The sequence below is a fragment of the Physeter macrocephalus genome, unplaced genomic scaffold (genome assembly GCF_002837175.3).
Source record: "Physeter macrocephalus isolate SW-GA unplaced genomic scaffold, ASM283717v5 random_19, whole genome shotgun sequence".
Classification (NCBI taxonomy): Eukaryota; Metazoa; Chordata; class Mammalia; order Artiodactyla; family Physeteridae; genus Physeter; species Physeter macrocephalus.
The window spans coordinates 9,236-27,765 of NW_021145305.1; the positions used below are offsets into that span (position 1 = coordinate 9,236).

The 18,530-nt window shown below is 53.2% G+C and overlaps 1 protein-coding gene across 2 annotated transcripts; it reads left to right on the plus strand.

Moving 5' to 3' along the window:
* The first annotated feature begins 1,892 nt into the window (after positions 1-1,892).
* Positions 1,893-18,435, plus strand: L3MBTL2 (L3MBTL histone methyl-lysine binding protein 2). 2 transcript variants are annotated; one of them, XM_007099916.2, is made up of 17 exons: positions 1,893-1,994; positions 4,176-4,410; positions 5,690-5,823; positions 7,114-7,237; positions 8,009-8,088; positions 9,642-9,759; positions 10,155-10,289; positions 10,575-10,663; positions 13,495-13,726; positions 14,090-14,166; positions 14,354-14,458; positions 15,093-15,240; positions 15,642-15,724; positions 16,031-16,265; positions 16,759-16,824; positions 17,667-17,783; positions 18,235-18,435. In XM_007099916.2, exons 1-17 carry the CDS (start codon positions 1,971-1,973, stop codon positions 18,345-18,347), a joined length of 2,115 nt encoding a protein of 704 aa, XP_007099978.1. In that variant the 5' UTR covers positions 1,893-1,970; the 3' UTR covers positions 18,348-18,435. The 2 variants fall into 2 exon arrangements, with proteins under 2 accessions (XP_007099978.1, XP_007099979.1); XM_007099917.4 differs by having other exon boundaries at positions 4,176-4,272.
* The last annotated feature ends 95 nt before the right edge of the window (positions 18,436-18,530 follow it).

Below are 18,530 nucleotides of genomic sequence, written 5' to 3' on the forward strand. Positions count from 1 at the left end.
GGCCACAACAGTGAGAGGCCCGCGTACCGCAAAAAAAAAAAAAAAAAAAAAAAAAAAAGATCCATCCATGAGAAGAGCCATGGAAAGAATATTGCATACAAGTGGAACAGCAAGTGTAAAGGCCCTGATGCCAACTCAAGCTTGGCAGTCAAAAACAGAAAGAAGAGGTGAGTGGATGGATGCAGCGAAAGGTAGAGAGGATGGTACAAGAGGAGGTTGAAAAGAAAGCTGGGGCCAGGTTATTGTCGATTGTTTGGATTTCATTCAAAGTGCAAGGGGAAGCTGTTAGGGGTTTTAAGCAAGAGAATGAGCATGATCTGGTTTGTGATTTTAAAAGATCACCTGCCTGGATTAAAGAAGATGAAGATTCAAACTAAGAAACTAGTTGGAGGGCTGCTGCAGTGGACCAGTGGCTTGTATTAGGGTGGTAGAGGTGGAGAAATACAGTATACATTTTGGAGGTAGAAGAACCAACAGGGACTTCCCTGGTGATCCAGTGGTTAAGACTCCACACTCCCAATTCAGGGGCCCGGGTTCTATCCCTGGTCAGGGAACTAGATCCCACATGCCACAACTAAATATCCACATGCCATAATGAAGATCCAGCGTGCCGCAACTAAGACCCGGTGCACCCAAATAAATAAATATTTTTTAAAAAGAACCAACAGTTTTTGTGGATAGCACAGATATGGGGTTGGAGGTAGAAAGGGTTGAAGAAAAGAAAGAAATCAGGAAAGACTTTCACATATATCTGATGGACCTCAAATTTAGAAACATATTTAACATATGTTGAGCCCCACTTATTACAGTTAGATTCTCAGTTAATTAGAGTACAGCATAGCATAGGGAAAGAATTTGGACTAAATCTTAAAGTCCAATCCTGTGTGATGTTAGAAAGTGTCTAAACCCAAAGAGCCACCGTTTCCTCATCGTCCTTTTTTTTTTTTTTTTTTTTTTTCCCCTTTTTGGCCGCACTGCAGAATGTGGAACTTCCCGTACCAGGGATCGAACCCGTACCCCTGAAGTGGAAGCGCAGAGTCTTAGCCACTGGCCACCAGGGAAGTCCATCCTCATCTTTAAAAGGGTGATTGGGGGCTTCCCTGGTGGAGCAGTGGTTGAGAGTCCGCCTGCCCATGCAGGGAACGCGGGTTCGTGCCCCGGTCCAGGAGGATCCCACATGCCGCGGAGCGGCTAGGCCCGTGAGCCATGGCCGCTGAGCCTGCGCGTCCGGAGCCTGTGCTCCGCAACGGGAGAGGCCACAACAGTAAAGAAAGAAAGAAAAAGAAAAGGGTGATTGATTGTCCCTGATTTGAAATGTTTGTAAAGCTCTACGACAGCACCTAGAACTCCGAGTGTGTAAGGAGGTTGTGGGAAATCCAAGAGGCAGAGAGCCACGTATCTGAGTTTTTTTTCAGGAGATGGTGATGTAAGAGAGAGTTTTGCAGGATTTTGAGCATGCGGGACAGTTACAGCATTGGGCATAAGAGTATTCCAGTTTCTGCCTGAACCGGAAAAGAGTCTCTCTGCTAGCATCCCCGCCCTAGGGCACCTTAAATTTCTGATCAGGGAGAGTGTGAGATTATTCCTGGCGCCTGGACAGTACCTATCTTAGGTATTCAATAACTGTTTAATGAAGAATGGAGTTGGAGTGATAGCAAGAGGTTGGCGTGGAGAAACGAGACAGTCCGCGCGAGCCGCCGCAGCTCTAGGGCCCGGGGATTTTCACGTCGCTATAGCAACACCCCCACTTCAAGCGCACTCAAGGGGGAACTACAAGTCCCATAAGGTCCGCGGCTTCCCCCTCTCCCGGGGAGGAGGGGCACAGGGGAGCGCCGAACAGGCTTTACCTCTTTCCTGAAGCGTGATTGGCCCGCGGCTCTGGGAGGCGGCCAATGAGTGCGCACGGGAAGAGCGGTGAGGCCAATATGGCTTCCCGCACCTGGTGACGGTTGAAGAAACTGTTAGGTCTCATGGAGAAGCCCCGGGGCGTCGAGGTGAGAGGGAGAGGACTTCTCGTGACTGGGAAAGGGAACCCCGAGAGCCCCGCTCGGTGGGCCCTTCTTTAGGCCTTTGAGCGACGCCAGGAGGGTGGAGGGTGGAGGGATGGATATACAGGTAGTTAGGCTGAGCAGGGCCCGAGGCGATTGGCGTTGCTTTTTGCTCGGGTTCTGCTGGGGCCGAGTAGTTGAAGGAGGAACAGCTTCCCTGGCCTGGGGAAGGGGAATTGGGTTCAGAATCTGAGAGCTCCTGAATCTTCCTCCTCCTCCTTGTCTCGTGGTGGTGTTCTTTAGGGACGATGAGGCCTGTCACATCCTGGTGGGAAGTAAGGGATGATTAAAGTTTAATAAACCCTCCGTGTCCGGAGCGTTCACGTGCATTATCTCCCGATAATGTGGTTCAGGTAGCTGAGGCCTGGAGGGGTGGTGCGACTCCCCCGGAGGGTCACAGGACTGTAAAGTTTAGGAGATAGGCACTAAGTCTGTCAAGTTCCAAAACTCTACCAGGTTTGCTTTTTCCACTCTACCACCACCTGTAACCCACGCATCCTTTAATCATTTGGCTTCTGGTCACCTTATATTTGAATTTCCTTTCTAGCATATTTGCATGTGTAGTTGTAAATATAAAGTGGAATCGCTCAAAAACTCTATAAGGGTAAAGGAAAATAATTATACAGTGGAGAGTAAGAATGACAGCTCACAGTTTTAGAGCTGTCACTAACTGCTGGAAATGGAACTAGGCTTTGCATGTCATATCAGCATTCACAGCAGTCCTCTAAAAAGGGCTTGTTATTATCTCCATTGTACTGATGAAGAAACTAGGAGCAGTAAGGTTATATATCTTGCACAAAATCACACAGGTAATAAGTGGAAGATCCTGGATTCAAACTCAGGCATACCTGGTTTGAGAGCCCATGCTTTTAACCAGTAATAATCGCCAACATTTATTGAGCACATGCTGTGTGCAAGTCACTGTTCTGAGTGTCTTGCCCGTATTAACCCTTACTTCTCCCCCAAAGCCTATGAAATAGGTGGAATTGTCCTCATTTACAGGTGCGGAAATTGAGGCATTGAGATTGACCTGCTGCAGGTCCTACGGTAGGGATGGTAGTAGCTAGTAAGCAGTAGGGATGGTGTTGGAGCCCTGGCCTAGAGCCCAAATTCTTCACACCTTTTCTACAACATGCCAGGTAGATTCATATACAGTAGCTCACTTACATTCCACATCCTGGAGCCAAATCTTTTTCTTGTTTTATAGATGAGAAAATTGAGACCCAGAGAGGTTAAATGACCTGCCCAAGGACCCACAGCTAGGATCAGAGCTGAGTCCAAAGCTATTGTATATACCACAGTGCTATAGCTAGCGTGTCATTTGCCTCCGAAATCCTCTTTAGGGCAATCTGGGCCCCAAATTAACTTTTGTCTGACTTAAGTTGTTCTTGAGTTGAAATTACTTTGGTGTACATATGCTGAAGGGGGAAGAATAAGTTTCTAAAACACATCTTCCCCAGAAAGTCTTCATGAGGCACTTTGCTTAGGATATTTTCACATCAGTATATTCTGTTTGAATTATGGTAAAGTGTAATCACTTATAAATCCACAGAGGGACCTTGGTGAATTCCTAATACATGTTTTCTGTCTTGCTAAGGTATTTTTTTTTTAATTTTTTGGCTTCATTGGGTCTTCACTGCTGAGCGCTGGCTGTCTCTAGTTGCAGCGAGCGGGGGCTTCTCATTGTGGTGGCTTCTCTTGTTGCGGAGCACGGGCTCTAGGCACACGGGCTTCAGTAGTTGTGGCACGTGGGTTCAGTAGTTGTGGCTTGCAGGCTCTAGAGCGCAGGCTCAGTAGTTGTGGTGCACGGGCTTAGTTGCTCTGCGGCATGTGGGATCTTCCTGGACTAGGGCTCAAACACGTGTCCCCTTCATTGGCAGGCAGATTCTTAACCACTGCGCTGCCAGGGAAGCCCCTAAGGTATTCTTTTGATTTGCAGTTGAGAAATGTATAAACAAGAGTAATGATCCTGGTGTTTGCAAAAGGGGTATTTGATTCTGCCTGCCACTTGGCCCAAAAGTGTTGACTTGACCAAGAACTGGAAATGGAGTTGATAGCAGATCTGCAGCTTCCTTTCCCATACACTAAGCCAACCATAATTCCTTCTGCCTGCTTTTGTGTCACTAGGAGACTTCAGAACCAATGGAGGAGGAAGAGGAAGATGATGATTTGGAGCTCTTTGGTGGCTACGACAGTTTCCGGAGTTATAACAGCAGTGCAGGCAGTGAGAGCAGCTCCTATCTCGAGGAGTCAAGTGAAGCAGAAAATGAGGATCGGGAAGCGGGGGAGCTGCCCACCTCCCCCTTGCATTTGCTTAGCCCTGGGACTCCCCGCTCCTTGGATGGCAGTGGTTCTGAGCCAGGTGCCTTCAAAGTTTCCCCTGAAGAGGGGGAGGTTTCAGAGGCTGTGGAGGAAGAGGGGGATATAGGCCAGGTGGGCAGAGCTGTCCAGGTGTGAAGGGCTCTTTGATCTGATGTCTAAGGGATCCGATGTCTAAGGCCCTGGGAGACAGCAGAGGCACCGCAAGTACCCCCAGGGGTCATTTCCTCTGCTGCAGTCTGATTTCAAATTGTGATTTCATTCTTTCTTATAGTTAATATTTATTCAGCACATGTTAGATGCCAGTCATTAACATGGTGCTGCTTTTGCCTTTGTCCTGTTCTCTAGATATTGAGAATATAGGACACCTAAAGTGATCTGGTTACTATCTGGGAAGGGACAAGAAATAGCTTGTGGGTTGGAAGTGAGAGGGGGGAAAATACAGAATAAAGTGACCTCCGGGTTAGAGGGTTAGGGTAGGGGTAGGCCGATGAGAATCCCTATGCATCATCTGGAAGCCAGTTGGCTTCAGAGATGTGATGCTTACACAGCTCCTGGACCCCTGTGTCAGGGCCTCCAGTGTGGGGACTGCCTGTGAAAATGGGGAGGCTAGATGGTCTGTGATGACATTTCTGTCCCCTGGTCCCTTTACTCTTTACAAGAGGAGAATCTAATACTTTTTGCCACTTGTTTCCTTTCCATTCATCCTGTCTCCCCTTTCTTTTATCTTTCTCCCTTCTATCTTCTTCCAGCCATTCTCTTAGAATCTTAGAACTTTAATACTGGAACGAACTATTAGAGACCATCCAGTCCAGGGGTGCTAGCGCCTGGCTGCACATTAGAATCACCTGGGGAGCTTTTAACGAACCACAGATGCCTGTGTCCCACCACAGACCAGTTAATTAGAATCAGGCTTGGGCATTTTTAAATGCTCCTCAAGTGACTCTGATGTGATATCAGGGATGAAACATTGATCTAGTTCAGTCTCTTTACAGATGAGAAAAAAATAGGCCCACGGAAGTTAAATGATATGGGTACATTTTTTCTTCTCATTTTCCTCTTTGCAGACTTTCCAACGCTCACCTGTTTCCCCACTCATCCTCATGGATTTTCCTTAGCCCCACCATTGACACATGTAGCCAAGGGGTGCTAAGGAGCTTCAGGTGTACACACCAAAACCTCCTCCTCCTCTTCCAGTTCTGTCAGCCTTAGGGGGCCTGGGACTCACCTGATTAATGCAGTGCCCCGGGTTTTGAAGGGCCCATCATTTTGTTTGATTGGGGTGATGATCAAGGGAGTCATGTGCTAAGTTCTCTTCCCAGCTGTCTGTGAGATGTGTGGTATCGTGGGTACGAGGGAAGCCTTCTTCTCCAAGACCAAGAGATTCTGCAGCGTCTCCTGTTCTAGGAGCTACTCCTCCAACTCCAAGAAAGCCAGTATCTTGGCTAGATTACAGGTGAGAGGCCATCACTTGGAAGACCCTTCCTGGGGCCCTGGGCGCTGGGACAGGAACAATCAGCAGACTGGCCTTGTGTTTTCACAGCACCAGTTCTCAAACTTGACTGCACGTTGGGGTCACCTGCAAACCTTAAAAAATAGTGATGCTTGGGTCTTCCTCCCAAAGATTCTGACTTAACTGGGGCCGAGTGTAGCCTGGACACAGGGCCTTTAACGAGCTCCCCAGGTGATTGTCCAGTGAAGCCTGATGTTTATTGCGGGTCGCGGTGCCAGCTCTTCTGCTTAGCGCCTCATACACTTTATCTCTCACTTTGTGAGATAGTTACTATTATTTCCCTCATTTTGCAGATTTTAATCAAGGCATAGAAAAGTCCTTCTCAGTGAGCTAATAATGGTATTGTTTATAACAATAGTTTGGGGATACTTGCTATGGGCTTGGCACTCGCAGTCCAACCAGTGATCCCTAAAAAATGAATTTTTAAAGATTCCGATTTTAAGGGCTCAAAAATTTTTACTAACTTACTCAGAGGTACACAAATAAAATTGAAGAGCCAGGCTTTGGCCTCAGGTCTGTGTGGAATTTAAACCCAAATTAAAAAAAAAATTTTGGCCACGCCTCACAGCCTGCAAGATCTCAGTTGTCCGACCAGAGATTGAACCAGTGAAAGCACCCAATCCTAACCACTAGACTGCCAGGGAACTCCCTCAACCCACATTTCTATTTCACTGATCTCTTTAATAAATTCTCTGGGCCTTTCTGATCAGTACTTAAGTTACAAATTACAGGCCAGATCAATGGCCTTTCCCTTTGGGGGAGGATGCCTTTGAGCACCCGATAAGCTTTGGACTCTCTCTAGAACATTCATGTATATTCTAGAGAGTCCATGGTTCAGTTCACGAGCCCTTTGAAGCCCATTCTCTGCCATAAATTTGTAGGAGCACCAAAGGAAGGAGATGGCTGAGAGTTGACGACACCAAGAAGAGGTTCCTGGCAGAAGTGGGGCTTAAAAGATAGAAAATGTGCCCCTCCCTGCGTGTGGCTCTGCCAATGCCCCGCCCCTCTCCAGTTGAACAATAGCTAAGTGCTTACTGAGTGTGGGCACAATACAGCAACCCCCACCCTTGCAACTCCCCTCTGAGCTAAGCATTATCATTGTTATCATCTTGATTTACAAATGAAGAAACTGAAGTCCCAAAGAGGTTAACTGGACTGATGCCTGATTTAAATCTGTCCAAATCCAGAGCCTTGTTCTTAGCCTTTAGGCTACATGCTCTCTCCTCCCTCCAGGGAAAACCACCTACCAAGAAGGCCAAAGTCCTGCACAAAGCTGCCTGGTCTGCCAAAATTGGAGCCTTCCTCCATTCCCAAGGGACAGGACAACTCGCAGATGGGACACCAACAGGGCAGGACGGTAAGACTGCAGGGACCGGTGCTCAGGAAGCAGGTTGGGTGCAGTGCCAGGACTGGGGTGGCCTCCCAAGGAGCGAGGATTGGAAGAGGTGGCCAGCTAGAAAGTGCCGGCCCAGGTTTGCTTTGGATGGTATCTTCCTCACCTGGTAATTGTGAAATTACCACAGAAGATCCCTCAACCACTCTTAAATTGCCAGGACCCCTACTCTTTCTTGATAATTTAAAAGCGGAGGATTAGCTTCTTTTGTTTTGCATTGCCTTTAGCTCTCTGGCTTCTGTTTCCCTGGGGCAGTGGAGACCCAGATCTTGTTTGAAGAAGGGTGATGGGATAAGGGAGGAACCTTTCTCTCTTTCTAAGCTCGTGTAGCTATTTCTGAGCAAATGTAGGCATGAAGCGACTGCACTAGATGGTCTGAGTTTCTGACCGATATTGAGCTCCCAGGCTCAAGGGTTGGAGGCGCCTAGGTGTGTGCACCTCCCACCCATTTAGATTGGCTGTGGCCAATGAGAGGTTGGGGGCGGTCTGAGGAATTTAAGCCCAAGGGTCTTTGAATTTCCGTCTCTCTCTGGGGAAGGAAGACCAGACATTTCCCTCTGAGTGTTTACTCCTGAGGGTCTGGCAACCTTCGGATAAGGCCCTCCGCCGTCCTGATGGCCGCTGCTGGGGCAGGTATGGGGTGGGGAAGGGACCTGCTGCCCCCGCCCCTCAGGCCCGGGGTCCTGGAATGGCTGCTGCCGGAGCTCCCAGCTTCTCTCCCTCTTTGCCCCGCAGCGCTGGTCTTGGGTTTCGACTGGGGGAAGTTCCTGAAGGATCACAGTTACAAGGCTGCTCCTGTCAGCTGCTTTAAACACGTGAGTGCCCTGGGGATGAGGGGAGGGGGGGCAGGGGTCCTGAGTGCTGCCACCGTCTCACCCACCTGCCTGCCACGTCGGCACCGGGAGAGAACAGGGTGAGGTCTGGGTGCTCGAAGCCCAGCTTTGCCGCTCCCTCCAGCTTACCTTTCTGTCCACTTCTTCTTCAGAAAGTCCTCCCACAGACCCTCAGTGAGAGCTTCTAGCCCTTCTGAGGTTCCCCACTTCGCTTATTCACATAATGGCACTTGGTGCTTTGATATCCAAAAGCAAACTTTGAGAATCTCTTTCCCCTTTTCTCCCATTTTTAGTGCTTTCTCGTTGAAAGCTTGGTGCTGTGAACTGCCCTGGGCCCCTTGGTTCCCAGGAGGCCAATGTGGATGCCTCCTGGAGCCCCTTCTGCTAAAGGCTCCCCAACTCCCTGTCACTGAGAAACAGCAAAGGCTGAGACCTGGAGGGCTGGGCTTGGAGCCGAAGAACTTAGCAGGCAGGCCTGAGCGGTGGTCTCCTGCAGGCGCAGAGAGAAACCGAGAGAGCTCTCTTGTCTTTCAAGCCAATTTCCTAAACCCAGGAAATCCAGGAGGAGGCCTCTTTAAACCCACTTCCTAGCCTCTAATTTCTGAGCTGCTACTGACCTCTGGGGAGGGCGCTGATCAGGGAAAGTTTGGCACTCGATGCAGCTTAACTCCTCCTCTCCTGTCTGGTTGCTAGTGAAGGTGCACGTCTTTCCCAGTGGGGGGAGCTCTTTGTTTCCTGAATTCTGTAGCAGTTCAGGCATTTCATTGCGGGGAGTTGCATCATACTTGCACTAACATATCTGCCTCGATATGCCCTGTAAAAAGCCCACCTGAACGTGCCTGAGCAGTGTAACTGTTTCTGGGTTCTATGATGAACCCAGTCCCTCCGGCCAGGGAGGTGGAATGGGATGCACTGATTGGCTGCAACCAGGGCTGAGAAGGAACAAAGGAGAATCTCCCCAAAGGAGAACCAGAGTGCCACTGGCAGCAAAGTAAGGATTAGATACCGGGGAGGCAGCCCCAAGCAGTCCAGTGCTGTCGGGGGCATGTTAACAGGAGGAGGAGAGGTGGGGAAAGGACGTGCCAGAGCAGTGGGTGGGCAGCCAGCTCTGTGAGAGCCAGCCTGGCGACAGCTGCGAGACCAGGGGTCGTGGTCCTAACGGCCCAGGTGGAGTGACGACTGAAAGAGGTGCTATTTGTGCCGAGAATGGCGCCTGGCACGTGGTGAGGGTGAGAAACTGCTAGGCGTCGTGACTGTCAGGCAGGCTGGCACAGCCATGGTGTGCCCGAGAGGATAACAGCCAGGAGCGGCCCTGTAGAGCTTAGCACCCAGGACTGTCTGACTCTGGGTCTCTGCCCAGCCCCACCCCGACATCTTGCCCGTCTCTTCATCCCTGGTCCCCGGCCTGGCCTTCCACACACAGGGAGTGAGGGGCAACGCTGAGGGGCGAAGGAGGAAGGACGCAGACTCTCGCGAGGCCCCTCAGCCAGCCGCTCTCCTCTGCCAGCCCAGGTGGCTCACTGTCCCCCTTACAGGTCCCACTCTATGACCAGTGGGAGGATGTGATGAAGGGGATGAAGGTGGAGGTGCTCAACAGCGATGCTGTGCTCCCCAGCCGCGTGTACTGGATCGCCTCGGTCATCCAGGCGGCAGGTGGGTGTTCCTCTGGCCGAGGCAGGGTCGGGCTGGGCAGTGACATCTCCAGATGGACAGGCAGTGGTGGAGCAGAAATCGGCTTCATAAAACAAACACAAAAAGCCGCCTTCTGGAGTTTCTGCCTCCCTTCTTGCTGTTCTTTTATCTTGCCTACCTTAGAGGGGACCACAGAGCTTGGCGAGTTTGGAAACTCCCATTTTTTAAGTTCATTCCAGGGTTGATCAGGCTATAGAAAATTATTCTCCCTACTGTGCTGTACTGCTTTCCGAGTACATGGCATGGGTTTGTTTTTACTCTGGCTGTCGTGGAAGGAGTTTGAAATAGGCAGCAAAAGTCCTGCTTAGGCTGGAGAAGAGCGAAGGCCTAAGAGCACACCTCTCCCTCCTTCTCAGGGTACCGGGTGCTGCTCCGGTATGAAGGCTTTGAAAATGATGCCAGCCATGACTTCTGGTGCAACCTGGGGACTGTGGATGTCCACCCCATCGGCTGGTGTGCCATCAACAGCAAGATCCTGGTGCCCCCGCGGAGTGAGTTGATGAGAACATTCCCTGTCCTGGTTCCTGCGGGGCCCTTGGGAGCAGTTAGACCAGAACGGGGCCCACCTGCCTCCTTGCTTCCTGTGCTGCCTCGTCCCAGAGGCCCCGTGGCAGGTCCAAGTTGGGGGAGTCCGGTTTTATAAGATGGTGATTGCTGGCCTGAAAAGGCAGAAATAAGTTATTTAGGCCCCTCTGCTGCTCTCTGGGGCAGCTTTGGTGCCCCATCAGTGGGAGTGTTGTCAGTCTGTACTCAGGGTTCTGCCCTGTCTCTTGCAGCCATCCATGCCAAGTTCACCGACTGGAAGGGCTACCTCATGAAACGGTTGGTGGGCTCCAGGACGCTTCCCGTGGATTTCCATATCAAGGTCTGGCAGTGAGCCCTGTGGGTCTCCTAACTGATCTCCCTCCTGCCCCTCTCCCGTTTGATCTGTCCTTTGTGCTATTCACTGGAGTATTTTTTCTAAGACTCCCTTGCTTAGCAATCTTAGCGGCTCCAGATTTCCTAAGGATGGATGGTGGGTGTCGTCTGCCTTCCCAGCCTAATAGCCTCCTCCCTGCTCAGACTCTGATCCAGCCACATCGATCATGTTGCTTTGTCTGCCATTTCTTCTTCTAGATCCTTACCTTTGCTCATAGCGTTTTCAGGAGTGTTCATTCAGTAGATTTTATTAAGTACTTGTTGTATACAAGGCACTGGAAATATGGAGAATGTGGACCCTGCCATCTGAGACTGTCCAGTCTGGCAGAGGAAATGAAGTCACACCCATGAAAAATTATAAAATAGCCTTGATTTTGAACCAGAGATGTGCCTCAAAATCATCTGTGTGGCATTTCATTTTAATTTTTAAAAATTATTTAGTTCTTTAACATAAAAAATCATACACATGGTAAAAATTCAAAGGGATCACAAGGATATGCAGTGAAGACTTAGTCTCTTCCCCCTTTGTATGCCAGGCCTGCTGTTGTGCAGCTTGCTTACATAGGTGCCTGGGCCACATCTAGGGTCTCTGGGGCCCCTGACCCGGATGCCCACACGTGTTGTTCTCATGTTGCTTGGGTAAGCATCACAGCAGCGAGCCAAGGGGATGCAGGGCAGGTACCACTGTGACATGTGGTTGAACTGGTCTTGTGGCCTCAGGACGAGCAGGTATTGAGGGAGGCTTTGTGGAGAAGACGTCATTTGAATTCTACCTTGATGGGTAGGACATGGGCGGTCATGGAAGCCAGCAGTGGAAAATCAGATGGGAGGGTAGTTGGGGCCATCTCACCCAAGGCCCCGGATGCCTGGTGAGAACACTGGCGCTGTGGGCCTTAGCTGGTCTTCAATGAGTAATGGTTCCAAGCACCTCAAAAACAATTTTTCCTTCATTTGAACATACCGGATAGTACTCATTTGCTATTCATCTCTCTATATTTTGTTAATTGTCATAGTCTTTTCCACAAAACTGCAAGCGTTTTCTCCTATATTTCCCATAGTACCTTGCACAGTGGACAGGGTTGGCGACTGAAGATGAGCTGGCCCTAGTGTTAGGATGAGGCAAATGGCTGTGTGCAGGCCACCAGGAGTGTCAAGGTGGCCTCATCTCTGCTTAAATTAAAAAGAGCTTGATTCTGGGTGGCAGAGTAGGGCTCTGCGTGAACAGTTAGCAAGCACACGCTAGCTGTCACGTGCCCAGTCCCTTCAGGGCACGCGTACAACAGCAGCTGCCTCTGAAGATTGGCGGGTGGAGAGGATAGAAGGGGTGGGTCTGTGAGGGAGCCCAAATCCAATCCCTGTATGGTAATCCAGTCCTGCAATATGGAAAGTGCTTCGTAAATGTTTCGACTGAATGCCCATCAGCCAAGGTCAGGTGAGGGTGTGTGTGTGTGTGTGTGTGTGTGTGTGTGTGTGTGTGTGTGTGTGTGTGTGTGTGTGTGTGTGTGTTGTGTGTACGTACACGCCGAGAAAAAACACCAACTGAACACTGGTGTGTGTGTGTGTGTGTGTGTGTGTACGTGTACACGTTGTCGAGAAAAAACATCAACTGAACACTACCTCCGTGCCTAGTTCTGTGCTTGGAGCTGAGAATGTACAATAGAAATGACTCAAACCTAGCTTCTGCCTTTACAGACCTTGAGTTCCAGTGTGTGACCTTAAACAAATGAGGGCAATAAAGCGTTGTTGGGTCGTGGGCTGTACCGGTGGGCACAGAGGAAAGGAGCTTGTCAGGAAAGGCCAGCGGTGGGGAGGCGGCCCAGAGGGACCCCAGCCCAGGCCTCACCCTGTGTCTCTCCCTCTGCTAAATGGGCCTGGTATATTCCAGCCCTTGAGCTGAGGGTGAAGGATCTGTGTCCTGGTGGCTGCTTTGTGACCCTTGAGCCGCTCCCCCTCCTGGTGGGATTTGGAAGAGCACTGCTCAGCCCCCATCACGTGGAGACTGGGATGCTTCTCCCTGAGCCCGCAGTGCCCTGGTGCTGGAAAAGCCCTACAGAGCTTACGTAACCATCCTCTGCCCTTGGCAGGACAGCACCAAAGTCACAGCAGACAAAGGATCTCCTGTCTCCTCACCCAGGCCCTGCCACCAGGGCTCTAGAGCAGCTTGTGGACATCTTGGTCACTGTCCTTTGCTGCGTCAGAGGGTCAGGCATCACTACTGAGGTGCTATGAGAGCCGTTCAGAGCTGCAGCCCAGAGGGGCTGGAGCTGAAATTAGATGTATCGAGGCAAGGGGCACTCAGTTCCCTAAACGCAAGGCTTGTGTGTGCCATCAGTAGGGACCAGAAGGTAGAGGGGAGTGGGGTACCCGTGTGATCAGAGAGCAGATCCCTGAAAGAGCACAAAGCTGGACACCAGAACCAGATTTGCGGCCCAGCTCTGGCACTAACGAGCCCGTGTGACTCTGGGTAAGTCACGTGACCTCTCTGGGGCACCTGTTTCCTTAGTCTGAAAAGCGATCTGTAATTCCCATCATAATGACTTGCTGGCATTTTGGTGCACATGTTGTAAAAATCATATCATCAGTATCATCCTAGGGACTTGGTAGCCAGGGTTGAACCTGGTGGGACAGGAGGGCTCATCTACCTGCTTCCTGACACCGTGTTTGCGGTGCTTCCACTCCACCTTCCCCATCCTCTGGTTACTCTTAAAGGACAAAACAGGAAGATGGGTGGGAGGGTCCACATGACCCCAGCAGGCCTGTGTTCTGATGTCATTGCAGATGGTAGAGAGCATGAAGTACCCCTTTCGGCAGGGCATGCGGCTGGAGGTGGTGGACAAGTCCCAGGTGTCACGGACCCGCATGGCCGTGGTGGACACGGTGATCGGGGGTCGCCTACGGCTCCTCTACGAGGATGGCGACAGCGATGATGACTTCTGGTGCCACATGTGGAGCCCCCTGATCCACCCAGTGGGTTGGTCAAGGCGTGTCGGCCATGGCATCAAGCTGTCAGGTTAGCACAAGTCCCTGGCCAGCGTGGGCCTGGGGGGCACATCTCTACACCCCACAACCATGCTGCACGGTAGAGGCCATCATCTCTACCCTGCGGATGGCAGGACTTGACCAAGTGTCCCGAGAGGTTGAGTGCCTTGACCGAGGATACTCAGGTTGAAGTGCTAAAAATTGGTTTGAAACTAGAGGCTACAGGCCACATCCCTTCCATGTGATGTGGGAAGAGTCTGGGTCCTAAGGGCTGAATAGTTCCTACAGAGAGCTTCTGGTCTAGGGGCACATTTCTGGGGGAGGCGTGGAGATGGCCCTGTTAGCAGCTTCAACTTCCTTTTCTCCCTCCCTCCCGCTGCCATTTCCCTAAAAGAGAGGCGCAGCGACATGGCCCACCATCCCACTTTCCGGAAGATCTACTGTGATGCTGTTCCTTATCTGTTCAAGAAGGTGAGGCACAGCCCTTGGGTACTGTCCCCTTGGCCACAGGTCCACTCTAGGCCTGCGGACCCCAGCTCTTCCCTGGGATGTCCCTTTCCCTCCCCGCTTCCTTCCCAGGACGATGGCAGATAAGGCCTGCTTTCCCACCGTCCCCTGGGCCAGCCCGGAGATTCCCCAAGTGCCCCGTTCCTTTAAGGTTCGAGCTGTCTACACGGAAGGCGGTTGGTTTGAGGAGGGGATGAAACTGGAAGCCATTGACCCCCTGAATCTGGGCAACATCTGCGTGGCAACCATCTGCAAGGTGAGCCTGGGGGAGCCCTCCAGCCTCCAGTATGGCTTTTTGCGGGCATGGAAGTGGCAGAGCTTCCCAGTTCTGGCTGCTCCTGGGCTACCTGCTTTCGTGTCAGGGTCAGAATCTGCTTTCGTGTCAGGGTCAGAGGTGCGTTGGACAGGTGCTTACTGAACACCTGGCCTGAGCCTGTCCTGGGTCAGGTGTAGGCCTTCCTGCTGCCACATGCCATCTCCTTTGAGTGCTGACCTAGCCAAGCCATAGCCGGGCTGACTTCACTGCAAACCTCTGTTATTGCTGCAGCCTGAAGAGCAAACAGCCACCCTTCGGCCCTCCAGGGGGTTATGCTGATTTATCCGTCTGGCAGATCTCCAGGCTGGGCCCATGTGTTCACTGAGAACACACTGACAAGAAGAGAGATGCAGTTCCTGCTGGCACAGCATTTGCTATCTAGTGAGGAGGCTAAATGATCTCACGAGTGTGGGTTACACCAGTGCTGAGTGCTCTGAAGCAGCTCGGGGAAGGCTGAGAACCAGCTCTGGTTGGATCCATGCACCTTACATCCCCATCGTATCACCTCACCCTGGGATGGGGGTGCAGTTCAGGATTCCATGTTCTGTCTGCCCTCCTCCCCTCCACCTGCTAGGTCCTCCTGGATGGCTACCTGATGATCTGTGTGGACGGGGGGCCCTCCACAGATGGCTCAGACTGGTTCTGTTACCATGCCTCTTCCCACGCCATCTTCCCAGCCTCCTTCTGCCAGAAGAATGACATTGAGCTCACACCCCCAAAAGGCAAGACGAGCCTTACAGTTGGAAGGGGCAGGGTGAGGCCACTGGCCCAAATTCCTGGCCAAGCCAGACCCCTGGAGTTTGAAGTCTGTGAGTGGATTGGAGAGGTGACAGAGCTACCCAGGGTCACCACCAGCCCTTACTCTGGGCTCGCTCGGCCCCATGGCCGGTATGTGGCTCGGTGAGCAGAGCTCCCACTTGTCCCTTTGGTCAGTGAACAACTTGTGCAACAGGACCATGGTCCTAGAGCAGGTACCAGCCTGGGGAGGAGGGAAGAAGGCTGCTGGGGAGACTCCGGGGGGGTCCTGACCGAGCTGCAGGCGCCCCTTTGGCACTGGGAGACCTTCCGGGACTCCCTCCCGCTTCTCTTCCCCCCTCCTCATCTACACTTTCCACTCCTGCAGGGTATGACGCTCACACTTTCAACTGGGAGACCTACTTGGAGAAGACCAAGGCGAAAGCAGCTCCATCAAGACTCTTTAACATGGTGAGGAGACCAACCCTGCCCACTGCCAGCAGTGGCAATTCCAACCCCTTCTCTTTTCTTGAGTCTTTGCTACTAAGGTCCGCCACTTCAGGGGAGAAGTCCCAAACTCTGACATGGGCGCTGTGCTGAACAGTTCAGCCGGTCCCTTTCCCAAAAGGGCCAGTGCCTGGGAGCAAAATGCAGTGGGATCACTGGTCAGAGGAACCTCCCCCCACAGGCATGCTCAGCCCAGCTCCCTCCCCCAGGTCTGCCCCGCTGGGCCAGGGCCCTGGCTGGCTTGGTCACTGCCTTTGTTCCCCCTCCCAGGACTGCCCCAACCATGGTTTCAAGGTGGGCATGAAGCTGGAGGCCGTGGACCTCATGGAGCCCCGGCTCATCTGCGTGGCCACTGTGAAGCGGGTGGTACATCGTCTCCTCAGCATCCACTTCGACGGCTGGGACAGCGAGTACGACCAGTGGGTGGACTGCGAGTCCCCGGACATCTACCCCGTCGGCTGGTGCGAGCTCACCGGCTACCAGCTCCAGCCGCCCGTGGCCACAGGTCGGGCTCCCGCAGCCCTGAGGGGCCCTTGGCTTTCCTTTCCCTCCTCCTTCCTGCCAGCCAGGCCCTGCCCCACGCCCACCTCGTTCTTTGGCACGAGATCGAGAATCTCCTGGACCACTTCTCAGAAAAGAGTGGCCCTTGTCTCCCTGTCCTGACTTCTCTGTCTCCCTCTCCCTCTGGCCTGCAGAGCTCCTTCCTTGACCTTGCCCACTCTGTCATATGCTCGTGCCCTTGTGCACCCAGGTAAATTCCCTGGGTCCCCCCGAGAGCCCTGCTGATGAGGGTGGGAAGAAGGGACAGCTGTCGCCCCGTCCCTCTCCGCAGCCCCTCCCGTCCTCACCGCCCAGCTCTGGCTTTGCTTCTGGGGGCGTCCGTCCCCCGTGTCAGGGAGGCCGGCCGGCGGGGGGTGGACAGGCATATTGGGCTGTGCCTACAGCCTGTGTCCTCTCAGAACCCTCTCCTCACCTCTTGTCCGTACTTTCAACAACAGAGCCCACCACGCCGCTGAAAGCCAAAGAGGCCACAAAGAAGAAGAAGAAACAGTTTGGGAAGAAAAGTAAGTGGTGCTCTAAGGCTGCCTGGGATCAGCCGAGCCTGTGTCCCTGGGAGCAGAGGTGGGGCGTCGCCACCCAAGTCGCGCTCTTCACGGTCCCGCCCTCTCCTTCACCCCTTTCCCCACGGGCCCATCCATCACCCTGTGTCTTCAGGGACCCGGAGCCTAAGTCATCCATCTCTGGCAATGGTCAGGATACCGAGGAAGAGAGACCAGAGACTGTACTTGGGGTGGAGGGGGGCCGTGTGTAGAGGCCATGTTTGAAAGTAAACGGTACGAAAGGAAACGGGTGGAAGCTGCTCCCCGAGGCTGTCGTTGCTCCCTCGTGACCCCCAGGGAGTGGGGGGAAGGGCGGCCACCGAGCTTGGGGACCTCTCCACAGACAGGCCCCAAGCTGAGCTGCAGGCCAGTGCGGTGAGGTGGGCTTCCTGACGAGGCATCATGCAGAGGAGAGGATGTCCCGGAGGGAACAGAGGAAACGGTGTGGTCCCCGGGCGGGATTAAGATGCTGTGAGGGTGTGGAGGCGACCAGGCGGCAGGACCCTGTGCCATTCAAAGTGTAGGCCTGGGAGTCACACTTCAGACTGAAGAAGGCAAGGATCCGGAAAGGGAAGCTTCACCACCATGGCGGCGAGTGGTGGGGGGTGGGTGTCAGTCCCCTGCTGGAGGCGGCCCCCGAGCCTCAGGCACACAGCCCTGAGGGCTGAGGTCAGAGTTGGGGCCTCTGTCCTCCCAAACTGCCACCTTCCCCTCGGCCGCGCTGCCTGACCACCGGGCAAGACCCAGCCTTCGTGCGTCACGTGGATGCATCCCTATCCCGGATTTAACTCTGTGTTTATTCAAAGGAAAAAGAATACCACCAGCCAAGACCCGGCCCCTCAGACAGGGGTCCAAGAAGCCCCTGCTGGAGGACGACCTGCAGGCGGCAGGGAAGATCTCGTCGGAGCCCGTTCCTGATGAGAGTAAGAGCCTCCCACGCGGGGTCGAGGTTGGGGGCGGCTCCGGTGCTCAGAGGCCGACCCCCTCCTTCCCCACCTGGGCACAGAAGAGTAGAGTCAAGTTTGAAGGGAAGTTTCTGGGCACCAAGCAACCCTTCTCAGACCACTGGGCCTGGAGGGCTTCCCAGACACCCACCCCCGGCTCTGAATGGAGCCGAGCGTCTCGCATGGCCCTTTCCACCTCCGGCCCCAGCTCGTGTGCTTGGCAGGGTGGGCGGCCTGCCCGGCCGGGGTGACGGGACCCTAGGCCTTCTGTGCTGCCTGCCCCCGCAGAGGGGGACGGGGCCCCCCTTGCCGTGTCCTGAGGGCCCGTCCGTATGAAGTCTGATTTCTTCCCCATTTCCTGAGCCCGCGCCTTTCCCGGAGTTACATGCACACTGTCTTCTCCCTGTCCCCCACCTTTCTTCCTCCTCAGTCATTACCGTGCGTGTAAAGGAAGAGCATCTCGACGTGGCCACGCCTGACAAGGCCCCGAGTCCAGAGCTGCCCGTTCCCATCGAGAACATCAAACAGGAGACAGACGACTGAGACTTCCTCACTGCCCGCCCAGCCGGCAGCCAGCCCAGGGCGCCTCGACTGCCACCACCCCTCCACCCCACTTTCCTCTGGAGACTGAGCCTTTCCGCGTGAATGCCGCCTGCTGCTGTGGGCGCTGGGCAGCGAACCAACACCCAGGGTCTCCCGGACCCGCCCTGTCGCCTCTGCCCCCTC

Coding starts and splice junctions, on each gene's coding strand:
- L3MBTL2 (XM_007099916.2), top strand. CDS start 1,971: ATGGAGAAGCCCCGGGGCGTCGAG. Junction 7,238..8,008: donor GACACCAACAGGGCAGGACG/GTAAGACTGCAG, acceptor TTTGCCCCGCAG/CGCTGGTCTTGGGTTTCGAC. Junction 10,290..10,574: donor GATCCTGGTGCCCCCGCGGA/GTGAGTTGATGA, acceptor TGTCTCTTGCAG/CCATCCATGCCAAGTTCACC.